Below are 20,773 nucleotides of genomic sequence, written 5' to 3'. Positions count from 1 at the left end.
ATTATAACAATTGAAGGAACTAGATTTAGGCCAAAGCAGACGCAAGAGGGAGTAGGAACGATTTTGGTAATATTCAATCGAAATAATGAATCTTACACCAAAGTTAAGACCGATCCAAGTTAACCGTTGAGAATAATATGGATATTGAATCAAATTTAGATATAAGATTTGTAAGTGTAATTTTACTAGAATTTATCCTTGTTTAATTAAAAGAGAAAAAAAAAAAAAAAGTTGGTATGTGATTTACACTGCCACATAACAGATTGTTCGAGATATTGGGATAAGGAAATTGTGGTAACGATTGGGAAAAAAAAAAAAAAAAAAAAGTGAAATTTTCTTTGAAATTTTAATTTTGGTTTGTGAAGAAAGGTAAGGCGGCACGCAAATCTATGAGAGTAAAAATATCATTGTATATAGATTTCCGTATTTGCAAAATCTCTATAATTAAACTATTTAATTGGTTAAAATTATCATCATATCCTAATTAAATATTTCCATACACAAACAAAAATTCCTTAAGTTTCGTATATACTTATCCTTCCCTCCAAAAGTTCGCCAGAAAAAACAAAAGCACTCCCTAAAAAGAAATTTCCAATTTTCCATAGCCCATCATTAATATCTTCAATCAGCTCTCTCTCTCTCTCCCTCTCTCATGCAAACTGAAGCAACGACTTTTCCATGCATGTTTTGCTAATTAGCATTGCAATGCAAAAAAAAGAAGATAAAATAAAATAATGAAAACCAGCGTTATTCCGAACCTACCTCTCCCTCTGAAACCATTCATTCTCGCTCTCTTTCTCTCTCTAATATTCCTCACATTCCTCTCTTTCCAACCCCCACTCCACCGCAAAATCACCACCTTCCGAACCACCCTTCTTCAATCACCACCACCGTCAAAATCAAACACCTCCGACGACCTCCGTATCCGATCCGGATACCCATCCTACGAATCCTATATCCAACACCAGCTCAAAAAAACCCTCAATCCCAAGCTCCGAAAAATATGGACCACCCGCGATTGGAATCGCAAGGTTAGGGTCTTCGCCGATTTTTTCCGAAGCCTCAAGCGCCGAAACCTCCTTTCCAACTCGTCGAAATCGCTCTGTGTCGGAGCCCGAGTCGGTCAGGAAGTTGAGGCTTTGAGGAGTATCGGAATCGGTGACTCGGTGGGTCTGGATCTGGTACCTCATCCCCCGTTGGTTTTGGAAGGAGATTTTCATGCCCAGCCGTTCGATAATGAGACTTTCGATTTTGAATTCTCGAACGTGTTCGATCACGCTTTGTTTCCCTGGAAGTTCGTTGGGGAAATCGAACGGACGTTGAAACCCGGTGGGGTTTGTGTGTTGCACGTGTCGTTGTCTAGACGGGCTGATAAGTACTCGGCTAATGATTTGTATAGTGTGGGACCCTTGGTGGAGTTGTTTAACGAATCGGTTGTGGTTGATGTTAGGAACGTCGATGGGTTTGGGCTTGACACCGAGGTGGTCTTCAGGAAGAAGAAGAAGGACATAAGGAGCTGATTATTTTATTGACCCTTTTTTTTTTTTTTCCTCTTTGTTGTAAAAATCAAAAAACAAAAATCTTTTAGAATATATATATATATATATATATATTTTGGTTTAATGTGTTAAAAGTTATATACATTTCTTTTTTTGAAAGAATCTTTGATGAAATGATGATCTTCATATATGTATATTAGCCATGCTGATCCCAGTACGTAGCATTTCTTGTGTATGTGTGTGTATATATATATATATATATGTTAATTAGTCCATGCAACTCTGGTCAGCTAGGTTGGTAGAAAATCTTTGTTTTCTTCTTTTGGGTTCGTCTTGTTTGCCATTTTTCTTTTTTTGGGTTTGTTCTTTGTTCGCCAAATTTCTATTGGGGGTTCATCTTCTTCTTCTATTCGATGTTTCTTGCTATTTAGGTTATTTAAAACCCAGTTGCTATGATTATTGTTTAAGCAAAGTTAATTTTCTGTGAAACAATGTGTATGAGTTTCACCAAGAAAGATGTGTGTGTGTGTGTGTGTGTGTGTATATATATATGATGGATATATATGTATGTATGTACGTGTGTATGTATGCTGTCTCTTTCACAATATTAATCATAGCCGTTTACTTGGAAGCTAGCTGGTGGCTCTGTGCATGGCGTAGGACAAGACGCATGAATAAGTGCATGGAAAAAAAACAACGATGCATGAATATGTACATAGAAAAAAACAACGATGCATGAATATCCATACAGAAAGAAACAACGATGTAGATATATGAGGGGAGAGAGAGAGAGAGAGATTTTGAAAAGAATACGGTATTACACTTTAGTACTTTTTGGAGTTACTGTAATGCAAAACCTACTAATTACTAGCCTACCAAAAGAAATGATGCGGTAAGATGACATATTTCTATTTTATTATATCAGTTGGAATTTTACCGTATTTTAAATATGGATAATCAAATATAAATTAATAAGTTAAAATAATATTGATATAGTTGAGATATCAGAGAAAAATTATTATAATGATTAATATATATATATATATATATAAGATAATAATACTTATCACTTTTTCGTATTTTGGCAGATTTGTTGATATGCATAGCATAGCATTATTGTTGGAGCTTTCAGTTAATTTTAACTTATTGCATTTTTTATTGAGTTTATTTTTTTTTAATTACTAAAAATGATTAAGGGTTCATCTTATTTAACCAATATTCTATTTTTGAAGTATATTTAACCAATCGTTAAAATACAATATTTACAGTTAATTAGATCTTTTAGTTTTAAATTTGTCAAACAACATTTGCCAAAAATACAACAGGATAAAATGCAATTTGAAATTTCAAAGTTTAAATTAAAACATTTTAAATTTAAAAGCTAAAAGTGTGACTTCCCCAATTAAAGACAGTAAATGCAATTTTTTTTCCTTAAGAAATAGTAAAAGTGCAATTAACCGAAAGAACAAATTAAAAGCATAAGGATGATTATAATTTTGTCTTGCAGTTAATGTCAGCGTAAGAAAAATAGTAAAAATGTGTCTATTCTATTTTGTATTTTTTGTATAAAAACCTCCAGATTGATATACATATATTCAAAATTTCTTGGCGATCGATCTTAAGTTAGAGATAAGTTACTGTGGTTATAAGACACCAGATAAAATATTGAAGACCAGAATATGTTTTTTATTCACTGCACTACTTTTTATATAGAGCTAACATTTAACAGAAAAACAAAAATATTTCCTAAACACAAGCATGACTAACAGCTTCCTAATTTCTAGCTATTAACAAGTAAAACAGCATAACAGCATAAATAATAACAAATATCCTAAAGACTTGGTTAGCTAACTGCATAACAAATATTCTAATGACTTGGTCAGCTGACAACAACTCCATATGCAGCTACCTAGGCACTGTTACAACAATTTCTCCTCCTTGCCTAATAGCTGCATAGACTTAGTTTGTTTCTCAGAACTTCGAATCTTGCTTTTGGAAGAGCCTTGGTAAGCACATCTGCAATTTGGTTCTCAGTCTTACAATAAACCAGTTTAACTTCACCAGCCTTCTGTTCTTCTCTCAAATGATATAGCTTGATCTTGAAATGCTTTGTCCTTCCATGAAAAATAGGATCATTTGAAATTGCAATGGCAGCTTGGTTATCTACATAAATTTCTGTTGGCTCAGTTTGGTTCATGTGTAAATCTGCTAGTATTTTCCTGATCCAAATTGCTTGACTCACTGTAGCGTTTGCTGCAACATACTCTGCCTCCGCTGTACTTTGAGCTATCACATCTTGCTTTTTTGAGCTCCATGAAAAAATTCCTGATCCAAAACTGAAACAAAAACCTGTTGTGCTTCTCATGTCATCTATAGAACCTGCCCAGTCACTATCAGAATAACCATGAAGCTTAAAAGAGTGACAGCTAGAATATTTAATTCCATAATTTGTTGTGCCCTTGATATATCTTACAATTCGTTTGGCAGCCTGAAAATGCATTTCACTAGCACAATGCATAAATCTCGAGAGCAAACTTACTGCAAACATTATGTCTGGTCTGGTAGCTGTAAGATACATCAAGCAACTAATCAGACTCATGTATAAGCGTTCATCAACTTTTTCAGCTCCATCCTCTTTGCTAAATTTCTCCTTTTGATTCATGGGTGTGCTAGTGCTTTTGCAATCTTCCATATGGAATTTCTTGAGTATTTCCTTTGCATACTTCTTTTGGCTTATGAAGACTCCATGATGGTCTTGCTTCACCTCCATTCCTAGAAAATAGGACATTAAGCCAAGGTCTGTCATCTCAAATGCTTCAAGCATTTTGGCTTTAAATTCTTTCACCAGCATCTCATTGCTTCCTGTTACAAGAAGATCATCAACATAAACAGAAACTATAATTAAGTTAGCATCTGTTTTTTTTATATATAACGTAGCTTCACTTGGACTTTTAACAAAACCAAGGCTTTGAAGATATTCATCGATCCTGCTGTATCAGGCCCTAGGAGCCTGTTTAAGACCGTATAATGCCTTCTTCAATAAGTAGACCTTCTCCTCCTGTCCCTTGACTTGAAATCCTTCAGGCTGCTCTACATAAATTTCATCTTGAAGATAACCATTTAAAAAAGCAGATTTAACATCCAACTGGTAAATCTTCCATCCCTTTTGTGCAGCCAAAGCAAGTAACATTCTGATTGTATCCAAGCGTGCTACTGGAGCAAAGGTTTCTGAAAAATCTACTCCAAACACTTGACTATACCCTTTCACAACTAATCTGGCTTTGTGTTTATTTACAGAACCATCTGCATTAAATTTGGTTCTGTAAACCCATTTGACTCCAATGACCTTTCTATGTTGAGGTCTATTCACCAACTCCCATGTGTCATTCTTCTCAATCATCTTAAGCTCTTCTTCCATTGCTTCGATCCACTTGACATCCTTTTCAGCTTCTTTAAACTCTGTAGGCTCAAACACAGCAATATTACATCTTTCATAAATATCAGATAATAACCTTGTACCTCTAATTGGTTCATCATCTATGTTATCATCCATATTTTGTTGAATTTCAGACCGCTGCTCCTTTACTGACTCCTCCCAGTTCCATTGTCTATCTTCCATGAATGTGACATCTCTACTTACAAGAATTTTTCCACTTTGTGGTTGGAAAATTCTGTAAGCCTTGGATGCTTTACTATATCCAATAAAAACTCCCGGTTCCGCCTTTTTATCGAGTTTCTCTCTTTTCACCTGTGGCACATGAGCAAAACAAAGACAACCAAAAGTTCTTAAATATTGCAGGTCTGGTTTGTAACCAAACCAAGCTTCAAATGGAGTTCTTTTCTGTAGAACTCTGGTTGGCAATCGATTCAACAGATAAACTGCAGTATTTGCAGCCTCCGCCCACAGGTTCTTTGGCAATTCCTTTTCATGCAGCAAACACCTTGTCATTTCCATAATACTTCTATTTTTTCTTTCACTTACACCGTTCTGCTGCGGAGTATACGGTGCTGTAAACTGGTGCTCAATGCCAGCTTCATCACATAAATTTTTGAAACTATCACAAGTGTATTCCTTTCCATTGTCTGATCTGATTGTTTGCATCCTGTAACCACTTTGATTCTCCACCCAAGTTTTATATTTCCAAAAAACATTAGCAACTTCAGATTTAAATTTAAGAAAATAAATCCAACAAAATCTGGTGCAATCATCAATAAATACAATATAATATTTACTGCCATTTAAGGAAGATGTTTTTAGAGGTCCTCCAACATCTGTATGTACCAGTTGAAGTTTGCGTGTTGCTCTCCATGCAGTTTGAGGAAAGGATCTTTTGACTTGCTTTCCATATTGGCAAGCCACACAATCAGAAAGTTTGTCTTCCAGTAATGGTACTCCTTTTACCATTTTGTGATTCTGCATGTATAGAAGTCCAGCATGATGAAAATGCCCAAGCCTTTTGTGCCACAATTCCGCATTGCTTGCACTGCTAGGAAATGCTATCTGCTCCCCCTCCATCAGATTTAGAGCAAAGCTTTTTGCTCTCATTTTCACCTTAAAAGCATCTCTTCCTTCTGCATCTTTAATCCTGCACCATTTGTCTTCAAATATAACTTTGAAGCCCTTCTCAATCAGCTGTCCAACATTAAGTAGGTTTTGGTCAATATCAGGCACATATAAAACGTCAGTAATATACTTCAAACCTGATAAGCTTTCTAAAGCTACAGTTCCTTTGCCTTTGACTGAGATGTATTCCCCATTTTCAATTTTTACTTTGGAAATTTCAGTTTTGTTGAGTTCTTTGAAAAGCTCTAGATCATTAGTCATGTGATGTGTGCAACCACTATCAATCAGCCAAGAATCACTAGAACTGTTGCTTGCTGCAAAACAAGTTGCAACAAATAGCTGTTCCTCTTGATGTTGCTCAACAGCAGTATTTGCTTTTCCTTCATGTTGTTGTGACTTACAGATTCTCTCCATGTGCCCAATCTGACCACATTTCCTGCACTTGACATCTGGTCTCCACCAACACTTCCTTTGTGGGTGGTTAGTTTTTTTACAGTATGGGCAAGGTGGATATGTTACCTCATCCTTTTTGTCATTGTATTCAGTTTTCTTGCTGTACTTCTTTTTGCTGTCCTTCTTGTCTTTGCCTCCTCCTGAATTTTGTGCCTTTGCTTGAAAAGCACCCTCTACAGATTCTTCTTTTCTCATCATTCGCCTTTGCTCCTGGGCCTGCAATGCATTTACTAATTCTACCAAGGATATACTTGACAAATCCTTAGATTTTCTAATGAAGAAATTTTAGATTCATACTTTTCAGGCAAAGTCACAAGAATTTTTTGTACAATTCGTTCATCAGAAAAATTCTTACTCAGCAACCTCACCTTGTTTACTATGCCCAGCAACTTGTCAGAGTAGTCTTTGATGAACTCTGTCTCCTTCATTTTCAGCATTTCAAACTTCCTGATCAAGTTAAGCACTTTCATGTTTTTGGTTCTTTCATTGCCTTGGTATTCGCTTCTGAGATAATCCCAAATAGCCTTTGCTGTCTGTAGATTCATGATTCTTGTAAATATGGTGCTTGAAACAGCAGAGAATAGACATGCTTTAGCTTTGGACTTCTTTGTCTTCCTCTCTTTGTGAGTCTTTAGTTGTACTATCGTTGGATTTTCTGGCAATGGTAGAACATCATAGTCCTCCTCTACAGCCTCCCAAAGATCTAATGCCTCAAGATGGACCATCATTTTAATAGCCCAAGCCTGATAGTTATCACCATCAAAAATTGGTGGAGCAATATGAGAAAATGTTGTTGTCAGCTGACCAAGTCATTAGAATATTTGTTATGCAGTTAGCTGACCAAGTCTTTAGGATATTTGTTATTATTTATGCTGTTATGCTGTTTTACTTGTTAATAGCTAGAAATTAGGAAGCTATTAGTCATGCCTTGTGTTTAGGAAATATTTTTGTTTTTCTGTTAAATGTTAGCTCTATATAAAGAGTAGTGCAGTGAATAAAAAACATATTCTGGTCTTCAATATTTTATCTGGTGTCTTATAACCACAGTTACCTATAACCGAAGGACCACCAGAAAACGGCTAGTTTCCCGAAAAGATGATGCTCATTTAAAAGTCTCATCATCATTTCTACAATTTCAAAAAAAAAATTCAGCAAAAAAAATAAATAATAATAATAAATAAATAAATTTTGGCCTCATCTTCTACTTTGTGTGGTTAAGGATTTGGAACAAGGTCCTTTATGAACCCTGACAATGGTCCTAACATATAATAACACCTATATATTCATGAATTTTATTTTTAAAAAATAAAAATAAAAATTATGAAGACGTATATGAAACTTTTTTGGTGAATATGACGTATATGAAACTTTTTTGGTGAATATGACGTATATGAAACCTGGTTCCATAACAAGTTGACCTCGATCTATTAAAAAAATAAATATCAGAATTTTTAGCTGCAGCTTTTAACCATACATTTTGTTTTATGGGTTGGCAAACAATATTTGTTGTTGAAAAAAAAAAAAAAATACTTCTTGTTGAAAGAGGTGTTAATGTGCAAAATGAACAATTTAACTAGATGAAGAACACAAAAGAATTGTTAGATAATGATTCCAACTATAATTTTGGCGATGGAAATTAGATCCACCATTAAATATAATAATTATCATCCAAAGAGATTCCCAAGCAAAAAGAGTGCATTGTCTCAAGAATAGCCAGCTTTTTCTACATATACCAACAATATCTACACCAGATATCATCTGAAATTTAACCTCAAGCTTAATTTTATATGCAACTAGCTCACATACTGCTTCTCAAGAAGGCTTCCACAAAATGCCAAGTCAAAACGTTCCTCTGGAGGGTCTCCAATGAAGTCAAAGACAGCGTCTGCATTTAAAAAGTCTTCATTGGCTGTATATCTGTAATCAATGATCAAGAGGTAAATACTGATTAGTGTGAGAGGTTAAGGTACAGTAATACAAGGGGATGCAAGGCTAACAAGTAACAACAAAGTTTTATACATGAAAAAGCAAAGTTTGCAAAATATGAGCTGGAGGAAATAGTAATCATTTGAAAAAAAGAGTAGCAGCAAGGACATTTTTCCATCTTGAAGCTACTAAGAATGTATCTTCTTTTATTTTTATTTTTTTTAGACGTGTTGCTTCTTTCAAGAGCGGCAGGGTATTTCTTAAGTTTCCCACGTCGGTTAGTCATTTTCATAAGATAAGGGCATGCAAATGATAAACAACATATTTCTTCAAATAGTTGGAGAAATCTGGTACCCGCTCTTAGTTACAATGCACTTCATTCCAGCAGCTTTGGCAGCTGCAAGGCCTATGCCACTGTCCTCTATCACAACACAACTGCAAAATAAAAGATAAAAACATTTCACTTATCCTGATAATTAGATTGTTTATATCAATATAAAGTGAATATTAACCATAAAAATTTTATACATAAGCAGAGCATATACAAAAACCATTTTAAAGCCGGAAAAGGACTTTGAAGTACAGAAACAATTAGCAGCATATTTGTCATAGCCAATCCTAGAAAATGTGATCTACCATAAAATAATCTCTCAACTTCATCCGCAAAAGCATATAATTTAAACAAAACCTCAATGCACTGTTTATGGTAACATTAAGATTAACGTTGGTTCAACTGTCATGCAATACCTCAAAGGATCAACACCAAGGGTGCTGGCTGCCAATGTATAGATAGCCTGTCAGGATTAAAGAATAAATTAGGGGCTAGCAAGAATAACTAATCATCTGATTCTCAATGAGTAAACTATATCTAAGGAGAAAGAAGAAGGTGACTACCAACCAAATTAGTGCCTTATGTAGAGTTTAATTTGTTTTAGTGCTTTAAAATTTAGTGATTATGAATGGGAATTTTAGTTCTCACTGTGTAATAGCTCTTTATTGTGGATAGACTTGTCCTACAAATTTAGATTCTCTGAACTTGAATTCTATGATCTCTATAGATTACAGATACCACCTAAATAAATCAAGATTATGAGAAATGAAAACTTTACTGGATCAGGCTTCTTGCGGGGAACAACATCTCCTGCAAATATCTGGATTTTCTCTGCCCGCTCAGGTCCTAGCAAGAATTTGACTATTGCAGAGACCTTGATGAAAAACAAAGTTCTACCATCAAAATTTTAATACTGAGCTGAGTTGTACCAAAGAACCAATATCATTCTTAGAAATGAAACAGGTAAAATGAAAAACGAATTGGAGGTTTGCTTTCGCAGTATACTTAATTACAATAACATGATTGTGAAGCTGATTTTGACCTTAAGTTTCAAATTTATAGAGCATAAGCTGATCCAGAAAAAAGTGCTTAAACCAGACATTGCCCTTGGTTTACATTAGTCTTTCCACTAGAAACTGAGTAATACCAATCACAAATGTGATGCAAGAGTTGGATTGCTACCTTTGCTTGAAAAGTTCTTGCAAATCATACAAATTTGGCTATTTACTAAAGATTATCTTCAGTCAGAACTTATCAACCATATAAGCAATAACATCTGAGAAAAGCAATTAAGTAATACCGCCTTCTCATTAGAAGTGCTGCAGACAGCAACCTTCACTCCTTTTGACAAAGCTTGATCAATCAGCCTGTACAAGATAACAGAAGAAGCTTACCAACATAAAATTGTATATTTTAGATAGAACTAATTCAGAAGTGAATTTATCCTTCTATAAACCAAATTGAAACATCCAAAGTTTAAAGAAAGCAATCACTTATTGAATGCCAAAAAGTTGGATTTTCTGACAATTGGCAAGCATATATATATTTTAGCTTCAAAGACAAACTACTAAAGACATATATACTACTGCGACGAGAATAATATATCAGGCAACAACCAAATGCTAAACATAAGATCAGACGGGAGCTGACTTTGCAACCCCTGGCCGAAGAGGCAGGAGCTTTTTCTCGATGAGGGCCATGAACAGCTCAGTCTTTCGCTTGTGAAGTGAAGCTATGAATTGCTTCCTTTCTTCTTCACCCTTTGGAGCTTTCTCAGGCCAACCTGTCTTGTTAAAGTAGGCTGTCATCCTACAAACACCGTAATCAACTAATTACTTCAAAATCAAATTGCGGGTCATTCATTATTTTCAGACAATTAAGTTTCATCATGTAGAAAATTAATAAGAGAAACAAATCCCATTTCTAAAAAATGTGAATGAAATCCAAATCATAAGTAGTTTCCTGAGGCCAATGTAAACTGGCAATACCTTTCTTTTCCACCGCCAATTTTGAGCAGTTCACCATACAAATCCACATCCCATGTTGTTCCCAAATCTTTCTGTGCAATCAACTATCTAATGTCACTAATCCATCAAAACCAATGAAAAGAGCAAAGCAGCTTTTGCTTAATCTCCGAAATAATCAATAACCCATGATAACTCATATATAGCTTTTCGAACCACCAACAAATCAATATTGAACAAGTTGAAGGAAAATTCAATGAATTTCTCGAAACTTCAAAGCCCAACAAAATAGGGGCAGAGAAAGAAAAACAAAGAGAATGCCAACCTCTTTGAAAGTATCATTGAAAGAGACACGATGCCCATCTTTTTCAGTATCAACAAGAACACCATCGCAATCAAAGAGGAGTGCAGATGGGAGAGGGGAAGAAGAACTTGAGCAAGTGACCCCATTAGAAGAAGAAGAAGCTGTCCCCCTGCATATTGGTCTTGGTCTCGCTGTTTCAATGCTTAAACTGGTACCCAGTAGAGAAGATGAAAAGGTCCTTTCATAGGCTTTGAAAGTATAAATGGAGGTGGGTTTCGGATGAGAGAGAAGAGCTTTTGAAGATGATATTGTAGCTAAGGAAAGAGAGATGGTCGTTGAAGCCATTGCAAATTCTGTGTCCCTCTGCCCTGTCCAAACGTTCCACTCTGCCTCTGTCCGTGTGTGTCTTCCATGTTCCTAACGGTCGGACCCAACTTATCCATAAAAGGTCCACAAAATTATCCTTTTTTTAAGCGACTTCAAGGTTGGGGCCAGAGTCATTTTCAAGCTTAGGCCCAGTAAAGCCCAAATGTAGGCCCATTCAAAACTGACATTTTTTGTTTATTATTATAATTATTTATTCTTGGAAGTCACATTTTCTGAGTGGATTTGAGTCAAAATCTGTTTCAAGAGAGACAATCACATTCAAAAACTAATCTCTTATATTATGTAATCTGTGAATCTGACGTAAATATAAACAAATGCCTGCTTATTCCCCACAAGTCCAAGAATCAATTTTACATTATATTGGTAGAAAGAGCATTATGAAACAAACCCAAGAAAGAGTGAAGCATGCATTGCAATACCGTATGGCAAAAACAAAAGGAAAATGAATGAATGGTACTGCTCATCAAGAGGTCATATTTGACATGTTGATTAATGCTGTTAACAAGCATAATTCCAAGTCCCAACTACACAGGATTAACAATTTGACATCCATTAGAGAAAGAATGCCATCAAGATCAAAGTAATTGCTCTTTGTTGCAATAAAGGAATGAGCCCAATGAGGTCTCGGGGCAAATCAGAATTAAGTGATAACTCTGAATAGCAAATAGAGGGAAATCCTACACCTATCCTTAAACCTAGCCCTAATCCTGTCAATTGAACAGATTCATTAGCCAATGTTACAGTACATCTCTCGGTTCCACCAAGTCCTCCCTCATCTACCTTTCTTTGCTGAATGACCAGTCTTCCGCTTGTGCCGGCTGAAATCTGATACAAATCTGAATGTCTGCCCACAGCCTGGCTCTGCACATACATAAGGCCGAGCACCAGTGTGAACTCGAATGTGTTCAGTCCGAGCCCATGCCCACTTAAATGTCATCTTGCAGCCCTTCCATGGGCACCGAAGGGGACGGTCATCCATGTGAACACGACGATGCTGTACAAGATACTTATGCGAGAAGAACTTCTTTCCACAACCCTTTACTGGACAAACGTTTCTTTTATGCAGCACAAGCTCTTGTTTTGTTCCAAAACTCATGGTACATCCCTCCAAGTCACACAAGTATTCTGCTTCCTCGTCCCTGGCATCATTGTGGCCACCCTGAGCCTTCCCAGTTGATGCTTTCTTCACCTTTTTCTTACTCTTTGGTTGTTGCTGCTCTTTTCGTTTAGCTCCAGCAACTTTCAGGGGCTTAGGGATTCTTTTCCTGAGGCGTGTGCTAGGCCCACCTTCTAGCTCCTCTTCAGCATTTGTATAAAACATGTTCTGCTCACTTGGATTATTCCGAAGACGTGGTGTCTGTTGCTTCATTTTTTCTTGCCTTCGTGTACCTTGTTTCACAGGCTTAGAGATTGCTTGTTTCACATTGCGAGAAGTCTCTCTTTTCATTTTCTGCTGCTGAATAGCCGATTTTGTTCGTTTGTTTCGAAGAATCCTCTTATGCTGCTGATGAGAGTTGTCCTCTACTGGTTCATCCAAAATTTCATCTTCTCTCTCCATGGACTTGGCCTGCTTGCTTTGAATCCTCCTCTGCTGCTGCTGTGCATTATCTCCATAGAAGTCATCTGAAACTGAATCTTCTCTCCCAAAGAATTTGGATTGCTTGCTTCTAGGAATTCTCCTATTCAGCAGGCAAGAATTACTATCCAGAGAATCATCAGAAACCACATCTTCTCTTCCTGTATGTTTGGCTTGCTTGCCTCTAAAAATCTGTTTGTTTTGGTGATGAGAATCAACCCCTAAAGAATCATCTGAAACTATGTCATCTCTCTCAATATAGTTGGCTTGATTTCTTCTGTGGGTCCTTTTATGCTGCTCATCAGAATTATCATCAATTGAATCATCAGAAACTGCTTCTTCTGTCTCGATACACTTGATTTTCTTTGTTGACCCACGTTTAATACATACTTCCTTGCTTCTGGGAAGCCTCCTTTGCTGCTGATGAGAATCATCATTCATAGAATTACCAGAAACTGCATCTTCTTTCTGAATGCATTTAGCTTTCTTGTTTAAGCCACTTTCTACTGCCATTTTCCTCTTCCTAACATACTTTCTAGTAATCATGGTGCTATCATTTCTGCGGCTAGTATCAGGTTTTCTCTCAAGCCTCTCATCTGGTATTGGCCAAGTATGGAAGCCTCTCTCCTCATCTTCCTCTTCTTCAGGATCCCTTTTTGCCAGAAAGGGATGAACCTGACTTGACATCCAGACTTTACCACACCATTTCCCTGCCACAACTTTTTTCTGTTTGCCAGATCTCCTCACATACCCATCAGATCTTGTAGGCGAAACGGCTGGTGAACTACGGCCAAATGCATTGTATATAACAGAATTATATGGCATCTGCTTACTATAAAGAGGTGAGCGGCTGAGGCTGGCACTATAAAAGAGATTGATCCCCAGCTTTACAGCCCAGTCCCCATTCTTAGGGATGGCTTCCTCACTATCCAGAGCTGCCTGGATCCTCTCCTCGTCCTCTTTAGTAGCTTTTCTGAATGTGTGAGCATTCCAGAGACATCCAATTCCCAGGTCTTCTGCAATTACCTTTGCTTCAGCCTCAATCTTAGGATAGTCTGCATGTATTTTCACAGATAATAAAATTATTGAGAGGTCAAAGACGTGAGAATGCAACAAGGTAATGTGTGGGAAAACCAACCTGGATGACAAAGCAGTAATATATCAACTCCTCCTATTTGACGAAGCTGCTGTTCAACCTCTACAGCATGATCAAGACAGAATACATGCATTCTAGAAGATTCTTCATCACATCTTGGAGCAAACGGCATGTTTGCATTCTTCACTGGTGTGATACCCTTGCCAAACTTTGTTGTTTCAGCATCATAGGAACCCGAGGAACAAGCGTGTAAAACGTTCATTGGATCCCTAAATTGACCCACCAAACCATTTGATTTTGTAGAAGCAAGATTATCACTATCTACATCAACAGTGCAGTTGTCCATATTGAGATCAACATTTAGGGAAGCGAGTCCACCCCCAGAATACAGTCTGCATGATGACTGACCTTGAAGACCAGATGCATCAACATGACGATCTTGCAAAGTGGAACTAGAATGATCATACTGATAAATTCCTGAAGCACGGTTTGGTAAAATAGTTTCAGCACCATAGACTGATACATTTGGATCAACTTGATCATCCTCAGAGTCTGATGAATTTCCATAATTCAAAGCCAATAAGCCAAGTGCAGAAGCAGGTTCATGTTTTTCAGCATTTGAAACTACTTCATTACTTTTATCTTCATTAACAGATTGAACAGGGACATCATACAAACTATCAGGGCCATTTTTCTCCACCAACCCTGTATTTGATGACAGAAAAATGTAAAAATGTAAAAATCCTAAAATAGAATTCCTCAACAGGGTAGATAGGGGAGTATGGAGTCATATAAAGAGCACACATAACGAAATCACATCACATTTAAACCAGGAAAGACGAACAACATTAAACAAACAAAAAAACACCCAAAATAGGTGTCAGATCCCCAAAAGCCCAGGTATTCACTCTTTCTTTTCTTTCTCTCTTTTTATATATAGAAGCAGGTCTCTAGATTTGAATTACACTAGTATATCAGCATTTAGTGTGTAAGAGATCTCTCCTAATTTATCAGGACTTCAACATATAAATGGTTATACAACCACAGCTATTGCAAGCACCACCATCCATAATGTGCCACATGACAATACACTCCCATAATAATGATAGTAAAAGTACACTGGCATGGGAAAAAATGAGACAGACTCACAATGGCAGTGCTTGAAGATTATATGATAAGACACTTAACCCCAGATATTTTGCTAAACAAGCACGTGGCATCCATCCACGCATACCCAAACATTAGTTTCAACATCAGAAGGCTGCAACAGTATAACTGCCAAAGCTCAACCAAAATATGAATATAACCATGAAAAAGCAGACTTAGGGCAGTTAGGTTCAATTCCACACAAAGCAATACAAATTCAATGGCACTAAGACCAAACAGCAATAACATACTCTCTAAATTGTTTGCTTTTTCACAAACTTCCTAGCTCATAAGCAAAGTTTCTGGTTTAGACAATAAAGAAATAGGATTTTCGAAGGCAGTACTATCCTCACCAGAAAACTCATTCTAACTCATCTAACCCTATAATCTAAATCAGCCATCCTTTGGAAAAGATACTCAATATCAAGGAACTAAAAATGCCATCTTCAAACAAAATACCAATGGACCTATATGTGGCAACATAATGCAGTTTTTGGATAACACAGAAGCTGCATATGGCAAAAGAGAAGAGGAAGATGATCACGATACTAGTATAAATATTTGGCATCAGGTATCACAAGAAGAGTATGTAAAAGGTCTACTTTATTGAATAGCACAAATACCTCACTGAAAAGCATAAGATTATGAAGCAAAGACCACATCTCAAGTCAAAATTTTGATAAGCACAAATATGAAAAACAATTTCATATTTACTTAGTACTTTGATCATCACAAGTATGAAAAACAATGTCATATTTACTTAGTGAACATGAATTTGAATTTATTTAAAGTGAACATGATTTTGAATTTAGACCGCAAAGGGAGTTTTAATGGGTCACATGTCAAGTTATATTGATGACAAACCTAGAATAGAAGAAGACTATCCGTATAAAACCAACCTGTGCAGGTATTCTGAGCAATTGGATCCGCATTAGCAACAGTGAATACATCACTGGCTACTCCAGAACCAACAACCCAATCATTGAAAAAGCTACAATCAGCTGACATAAGATATCTGGCTGCTGGTTCTCTTGGCTGAATTATGGCAACACAAGAAAAGCTCAAAATTCCACAAGTAACACATGAAAATAGTCTCTGGTCCGATAACCCATCATTGCCACTATTATTTTCTCCTTCAATTCCTACGCTCTTAGCATTCAGAGAAAATTGACTATCATTACCAGATAATGAGGGAATTCTGCTCCCCTCACACAAAGAGGCAAATTTTCCCTTCACCAAATAGAAACCTTTAACTTGCTTAATTTCCTGCTTCGTGTCCATCATCATCAGATCATCAGAAATTAAACTTCCTGAGGATTTCATTTCCCCTCCAGAATTGCACAAACCAACTGGAAAAGTGGTGTTAACTCTTAATTGGGAACCGACGCGCAATTTCGAACAAACAGAAATGTCTAAAGAACTGCGAGGAAGAAGTACAATTGGAGACCCTTTTCCAAGAACATGAAGTAGGTCATTATTATGTATTACATCCTGCACAAATTGCTCTTTAACCACTGTCTCTCCTTCACCCTTCTTTTTATCTTTTAGTCTAGAACTCCGTGGTTCAGCAGTGATGCTTGCAGGGACTCTGATCAGAGAACATAAGAAACTGAGTTCAATAAAGCATAACAACCAATGTTCTGCATACTTTATGACACATTTGCAGTAGCAACTTCTATTCTTTGCTAAACCAACTGCCCTTCATTGAGAGGTTAAAATTAAGCAATTTCTCAAGAACAATAAATAATCTTGCACACTAGGAAAATTAGCACATGGTGCTTTGCCATGAAGTTTTCCAAGTAAGATATGATATGCATATTTTCTAATTTTATCATTCTTCTTCAGAAAGTACATTTTATTTAATAGTAAACTTCACCGAAACAGATTTGGCCTTTCTGAGAACCCAAATATCAATCAATGCCAAAAGGCACAGGGCAATAACCAGAAGGAATTTACAAATGGTGATAGTACAAACCTTGAACATAATGCAAGAGCAAGATCATATAGTAGTTGGTAGTGTGACACCATTGGAGGATAATTGATTGAAGCTCGTCGAATAGCAGCATCTTTAGCAACCCCCAACCATTCAGGAGTTGCAATATTAGCTGCCTCCCCACAATTAAATCCTAATAAAAAAGTTCGAGAGGATGAAATAGCAATCCTTATTTAATAAGGACAACAAGTATAATAATAAAATTCCATGGGTCTCTCACCATGACTGAACCCAGTATGATAGGCTCTTGGAAATGTCACAACAAATTCACCTGGGTTTTGTACTAGCCTGGCATAAATTAAAGGAGTAAGATTTAACAAACGCATGCATCCATTTTAAGCTATGATTAAATGGCCAAAGGACAGTCAAAATTCAGAAGTTGATTAGGAATATAATCAGCAAATTACCTGCAGCATGGAATCCCTGCACTAATAAATACTTCGGGAGACATCACTGTAGTCTTCTCACCAAGAATAGCAAAAGTAACTGATTGAAGAAAATGGAAAATAAATCAGATGAACAGGACATATAAGGAAACAAAAATTACAATATCATCCACTTATTCTCTAAAGCCAAGTTCAGTCTCAATAATCTATAACCACCTTAAGCACATAAAAGACAAAGATCCTTTAACTCCATGCTTTGAGTGAAGTAAACACGGAGCTTGAATTGCTTGTTGGAAAATAAAATATTACCATAGACGCCAAGAATCCACTCAAGACGTGTTCAATTGCAACTGTTCTTACATTGTAATATGTTCAAACATCTAGACTAAACGGTCATCTTCCAACTCTCATACTTCCCAAGACATGACAACATTTTTCACCATGTCCAGTCGAACCCAAAAAACAACTCCATAAATAGACAAATTTGTACATTGAAGGGTACCTACACGTAATTGAATAGCTTTCACCATACTAGATAGTGAAATGGACTTTTACCAACAACTTTTTTTATAGAACACAGTACAACAGTACAGATTAAGACAGAGGACGTTTGAATTTACTTAGTTTTTGTACAATTCTAAATAGTCCTGAAACTCACCAAGAGGATTGACCTCTCCTCCATAGCCATGAACTCTGACAACCTCCTCAAATGCAACAGCAGCTTCTCTAGGCACACCATACCAAGTCTTCCCAGCACCCATATGCAAATAATTCAAGCTATGCAAATCATGGTCCTCAACATGCCAAGCAAACCAGCTGAACATCATGGCTATATACACCATAGGTGAAGTAACCCCAGGAATCTCCTCCTTCATGAACCTCAACAGAGACCCTTTGGCCCTAGAAACGGCCCTCATATTCCACGCGGTCTCACCGAGTGTCACACCTTCTCCTGCTTCCCTACTCTTCTTCGTACTCACAGGCACGAAAGCCGACCCGGGCATGTCGTTCGCGTACTCAACCGAAAAGGGTTTGTCCACCGTCGCTTTCCAGTAAAGGGTTTCGATTTCCAAAGGCGAAAGACCTCCTTTTTTAGTGCATTTCTTCAGGAAGGTCTTCTCGAAATTCTTAGCCCTGGTTTCAAATTGCGAGAACGTGTAGTACTCACCGCTCTGCCATACGGGTCTTTGGACCGGACGGGGTTTCCTCGGGCAGAACCCGATCTGCTGCTGCCTGGTAGTGAATGTGGGCTGAGATTTGGGATTCGAAGAGTCAGAGAAAGCGGAACGAGCAGCGAGGGACTTGTGGAGATTCGCCATTGCTGTCTTCCTCGGAGATGGAGGTACAGGGGGTACGATTTTGCAGATTCCATACTTGGAAGCCTCTTTCTCGATCTTGAAAATGTATGAAATCGGATCTTGAAACTCGGCCAGAGTAGGGTGGTACTCTGGTGCTGAAGGTAGGGTTTTCAGCCATGAAAACACCTCCTGTGGTGGCTCTGCTGAGGCTGCCATTAATAATCAAAAAGAAACAGAACACAAAAACAATTTCTCCCACTCTCTCTCTCTCTCTATCTCTTTCTGAGATTTGGGTTTCTCATTCAAAACCCATTTTCCCAAAACCCAAACAGAAAAAAGAAAAATTAAAAATTAAAAAATAAATTAAAAAACAGAGCCCCTTCAGATTCTATGCCCCATAGATAAATCTTTTTCTGGGTTTTCTAAAAAGTATCATTTCTTTCCTCTGTTTTCCATTTCATGATAACAGAGGAAGAACATGAAAAAGGAAGAATGGTGAAAAAAAAAAAAAAAAAACAAAAACAAAAACAAAACAAAAATTGATGGGGCAGAGGGAGAGGCAAGTGGAGGAGTGAGTGAGAGAGTAGAGGTAAGACATGTGAGTGAGGTTTTATTCTGGTTTTGAGCTATTTTTATGAAAATGACATTGTTTACTCTCTTATTTACCATTATGCCATTTTTTATTTTTTTTATTTTTTTTAATTTTATTTTATTTTCTGGTGTTTTTCCATTTATGGATAACTGCAAAACCTGTGACATGATCTTAGCAGTTATGCCCCCCCTTAATATTTTTAATTTTAATTTTAATGCTTTTTAAAACCCACAACAAAATTAAGTTATTTTTCTTTGTGTTTATTTGTAGTAGCCTCAGTTTTTACTTTCATTTTGACTATGACTGTGGTCAAAGATGTGAAAATGAATGACCTATCAAGGGGATGATGTGTCAATAGCCATGAAACTTTATCAGATATACGTGTCAAATTTTTATTGGTTTTCATAGCAATAATGTGGGCCATATTATAGCAGTTTTTGCAGTGATGCACAATCCAACCAAAATTGAGAGAAAATAAATAAATAAATGTGTGCTATGATAAGAATATCATGCAAACAAGCCTACCATCCAGAAAAAATGAAATAAATAGCATTTTTTTAAAATTATGCTTTTTATATTGCATCATATAAAAATTATTGTTCTTCTTCCTCAGTTTTTTTAAAAAAAAAAAATTAAAAATTAAAACAGAGGTCAACTTCTGGGGACTATTATGGGAAACCAACTTAGTGAGTTGTATTATCATTTCCATTTTAGATTTTTTAAAATTATATTAATGTTATTTTATTTTTAGAAAATTAGGTGTGCATCTCTCTCTCTCTCTCTCTCTCTCTCTCTCTCTCCCCCTTTCTCTCATAACTAGTTCTTTATTTTAGCTTTTAAATCCAATCACATTCTATTATTTTGTTAAAATGGAATTTTTTTTTTATCATTAGTTAAAATAGAATTTAGTTGACTAATTTTATACATTTTGGTTTTGTATTATTGAGTAATATTTTATTTAAGATAATCGGATTTATTTATTAATTCTTACAGGGTGTCGGGTCGAGCATTTAGAAGTTCTCCTAAGCAATGACACCTATTTTATTTATTAATTTAAAAAAAAAAAAGATATTGACTTTTAATCTTTTTTCATCTTTGTATATGAGTGGAAAAGAATTTGAGCTTTTTTTGCCAGATTGAATGAGCATTTTTTCTCAAGGAGTGATTTTAAATCCATCAAAGAAGCACCCACATAAAAACTAGTTATTGTATATGGATTAAACAAAGATTTTATTATCTCTTGTTAAAAATAAACAAG

At 36.3% G+C, this 20,773-nt stretch overlaps 3 protein-coding genes across 4 annotated transcripts; 1 reads left to right on the top strand and 2 right to left on the bottom strand.

Moving 5' to 3' along the window:
* The first annotated feature begins 34 nt into the window (after nt 1-34).
* On the top strand, nt 35-1,698 carry LOC107418250 (uncharacterized). The gene has a single exon (XM_016026937.4). The coding sequence runs from the start codon at nt 735-737 to the stop codon at nt 1,518-1,520; it is 786 nt and encodes a 261-aa protein (XP_015882423.3). The 5' UTR covers nt 35-734; the 3' UTR covers nt 1,521-1,698.
* Nucleotides 1,699-8,111: 6,413 nt separating this feature from the next.
* LOC107418167 (CBBY-like protein) lies at nt 8,112-11,461 on the bottom strand. Of its 2 annotated transcripts, XM_016026840.4 has the most exons (8): nt 11,063-11,459; nt 10,762-10,832; nt 10,424-10,582; nt 10,074-10,140; nt 9,552-9,647; nt 9,190-9,236; nt 8,797-8,877; nt 8,112-8,433 (listed from the first exon to the last, which is right to left on the bottom strand). In XM_016026840.4, exons 1-8 carry the CDS (start codon nt 11,384-11,386, stop codon nt 8,310-8,312), a joined length of 969 nt encoding a protein of 322 aa, XP_015882326.3. In that variant the 5' UTR covers nt 11,387-11,459; the 3' UTR covers nt 8,112-8,309. The 2 variants fall into 2 exon arrangements, with proteins under 2 accessions (XP_015882326.3, XP_048330453.2); XM_048474496.2 differs by lacking the exon at nt 9,552-9,647 and having other exon boundaries at nt 11,063-11,461.
* A 410-nt stretch (nt 11,462-11,871) lies between these two features.
* LOC107418186 (lysine-specific demethylase REF6) lies at nt 11,872-19,493 on the bottom strand. Its single transcript, XM_016026861.4, has 7 exons — nt 18,284-19,493; nt 17,647-17,725; nt 17,460-17,527; nt 17,222-17,372; nt 16,146-16,834; nt 14,143-14,805; nt 11,872-14,059 (listed from the first exon to the last, which is right to left on the bottom strand). Exons 1-7 carry the CDS (start codon nt 19,137-19,139, stop codon nt 12,201-12,203), a joined length of 4,365 nt encoding a protein of 1,454 aa, XP_015882347.3. The 5' UTR covers nt 19,140-19,493; the 3' UTR covers nt 11,872-12,200.
* Between the last annotated feature and the right edge of the window lie 1,280 nt (nt 19,494-20,773).

Source organism: Ziziphus jujuba, chromosome 2, assembly GCF_031755915.1.
Source record: "Ziziphus jujuba cultivar Dongzao chromosome 2, ASM3175591v1".
Taxonomy (NCBI): domain Eukaryota; kingdom Viridiplantae; phylum Streptophyta; class Magnoliopsida; order Rosales; family Rhamnaceae; genus Ziziphus; species Ziziphus jujuba.
Note: the sequence above shows the minus strand (reverse complement) of the source record. Positions and strands in the feature narration are given on the sequence as shown.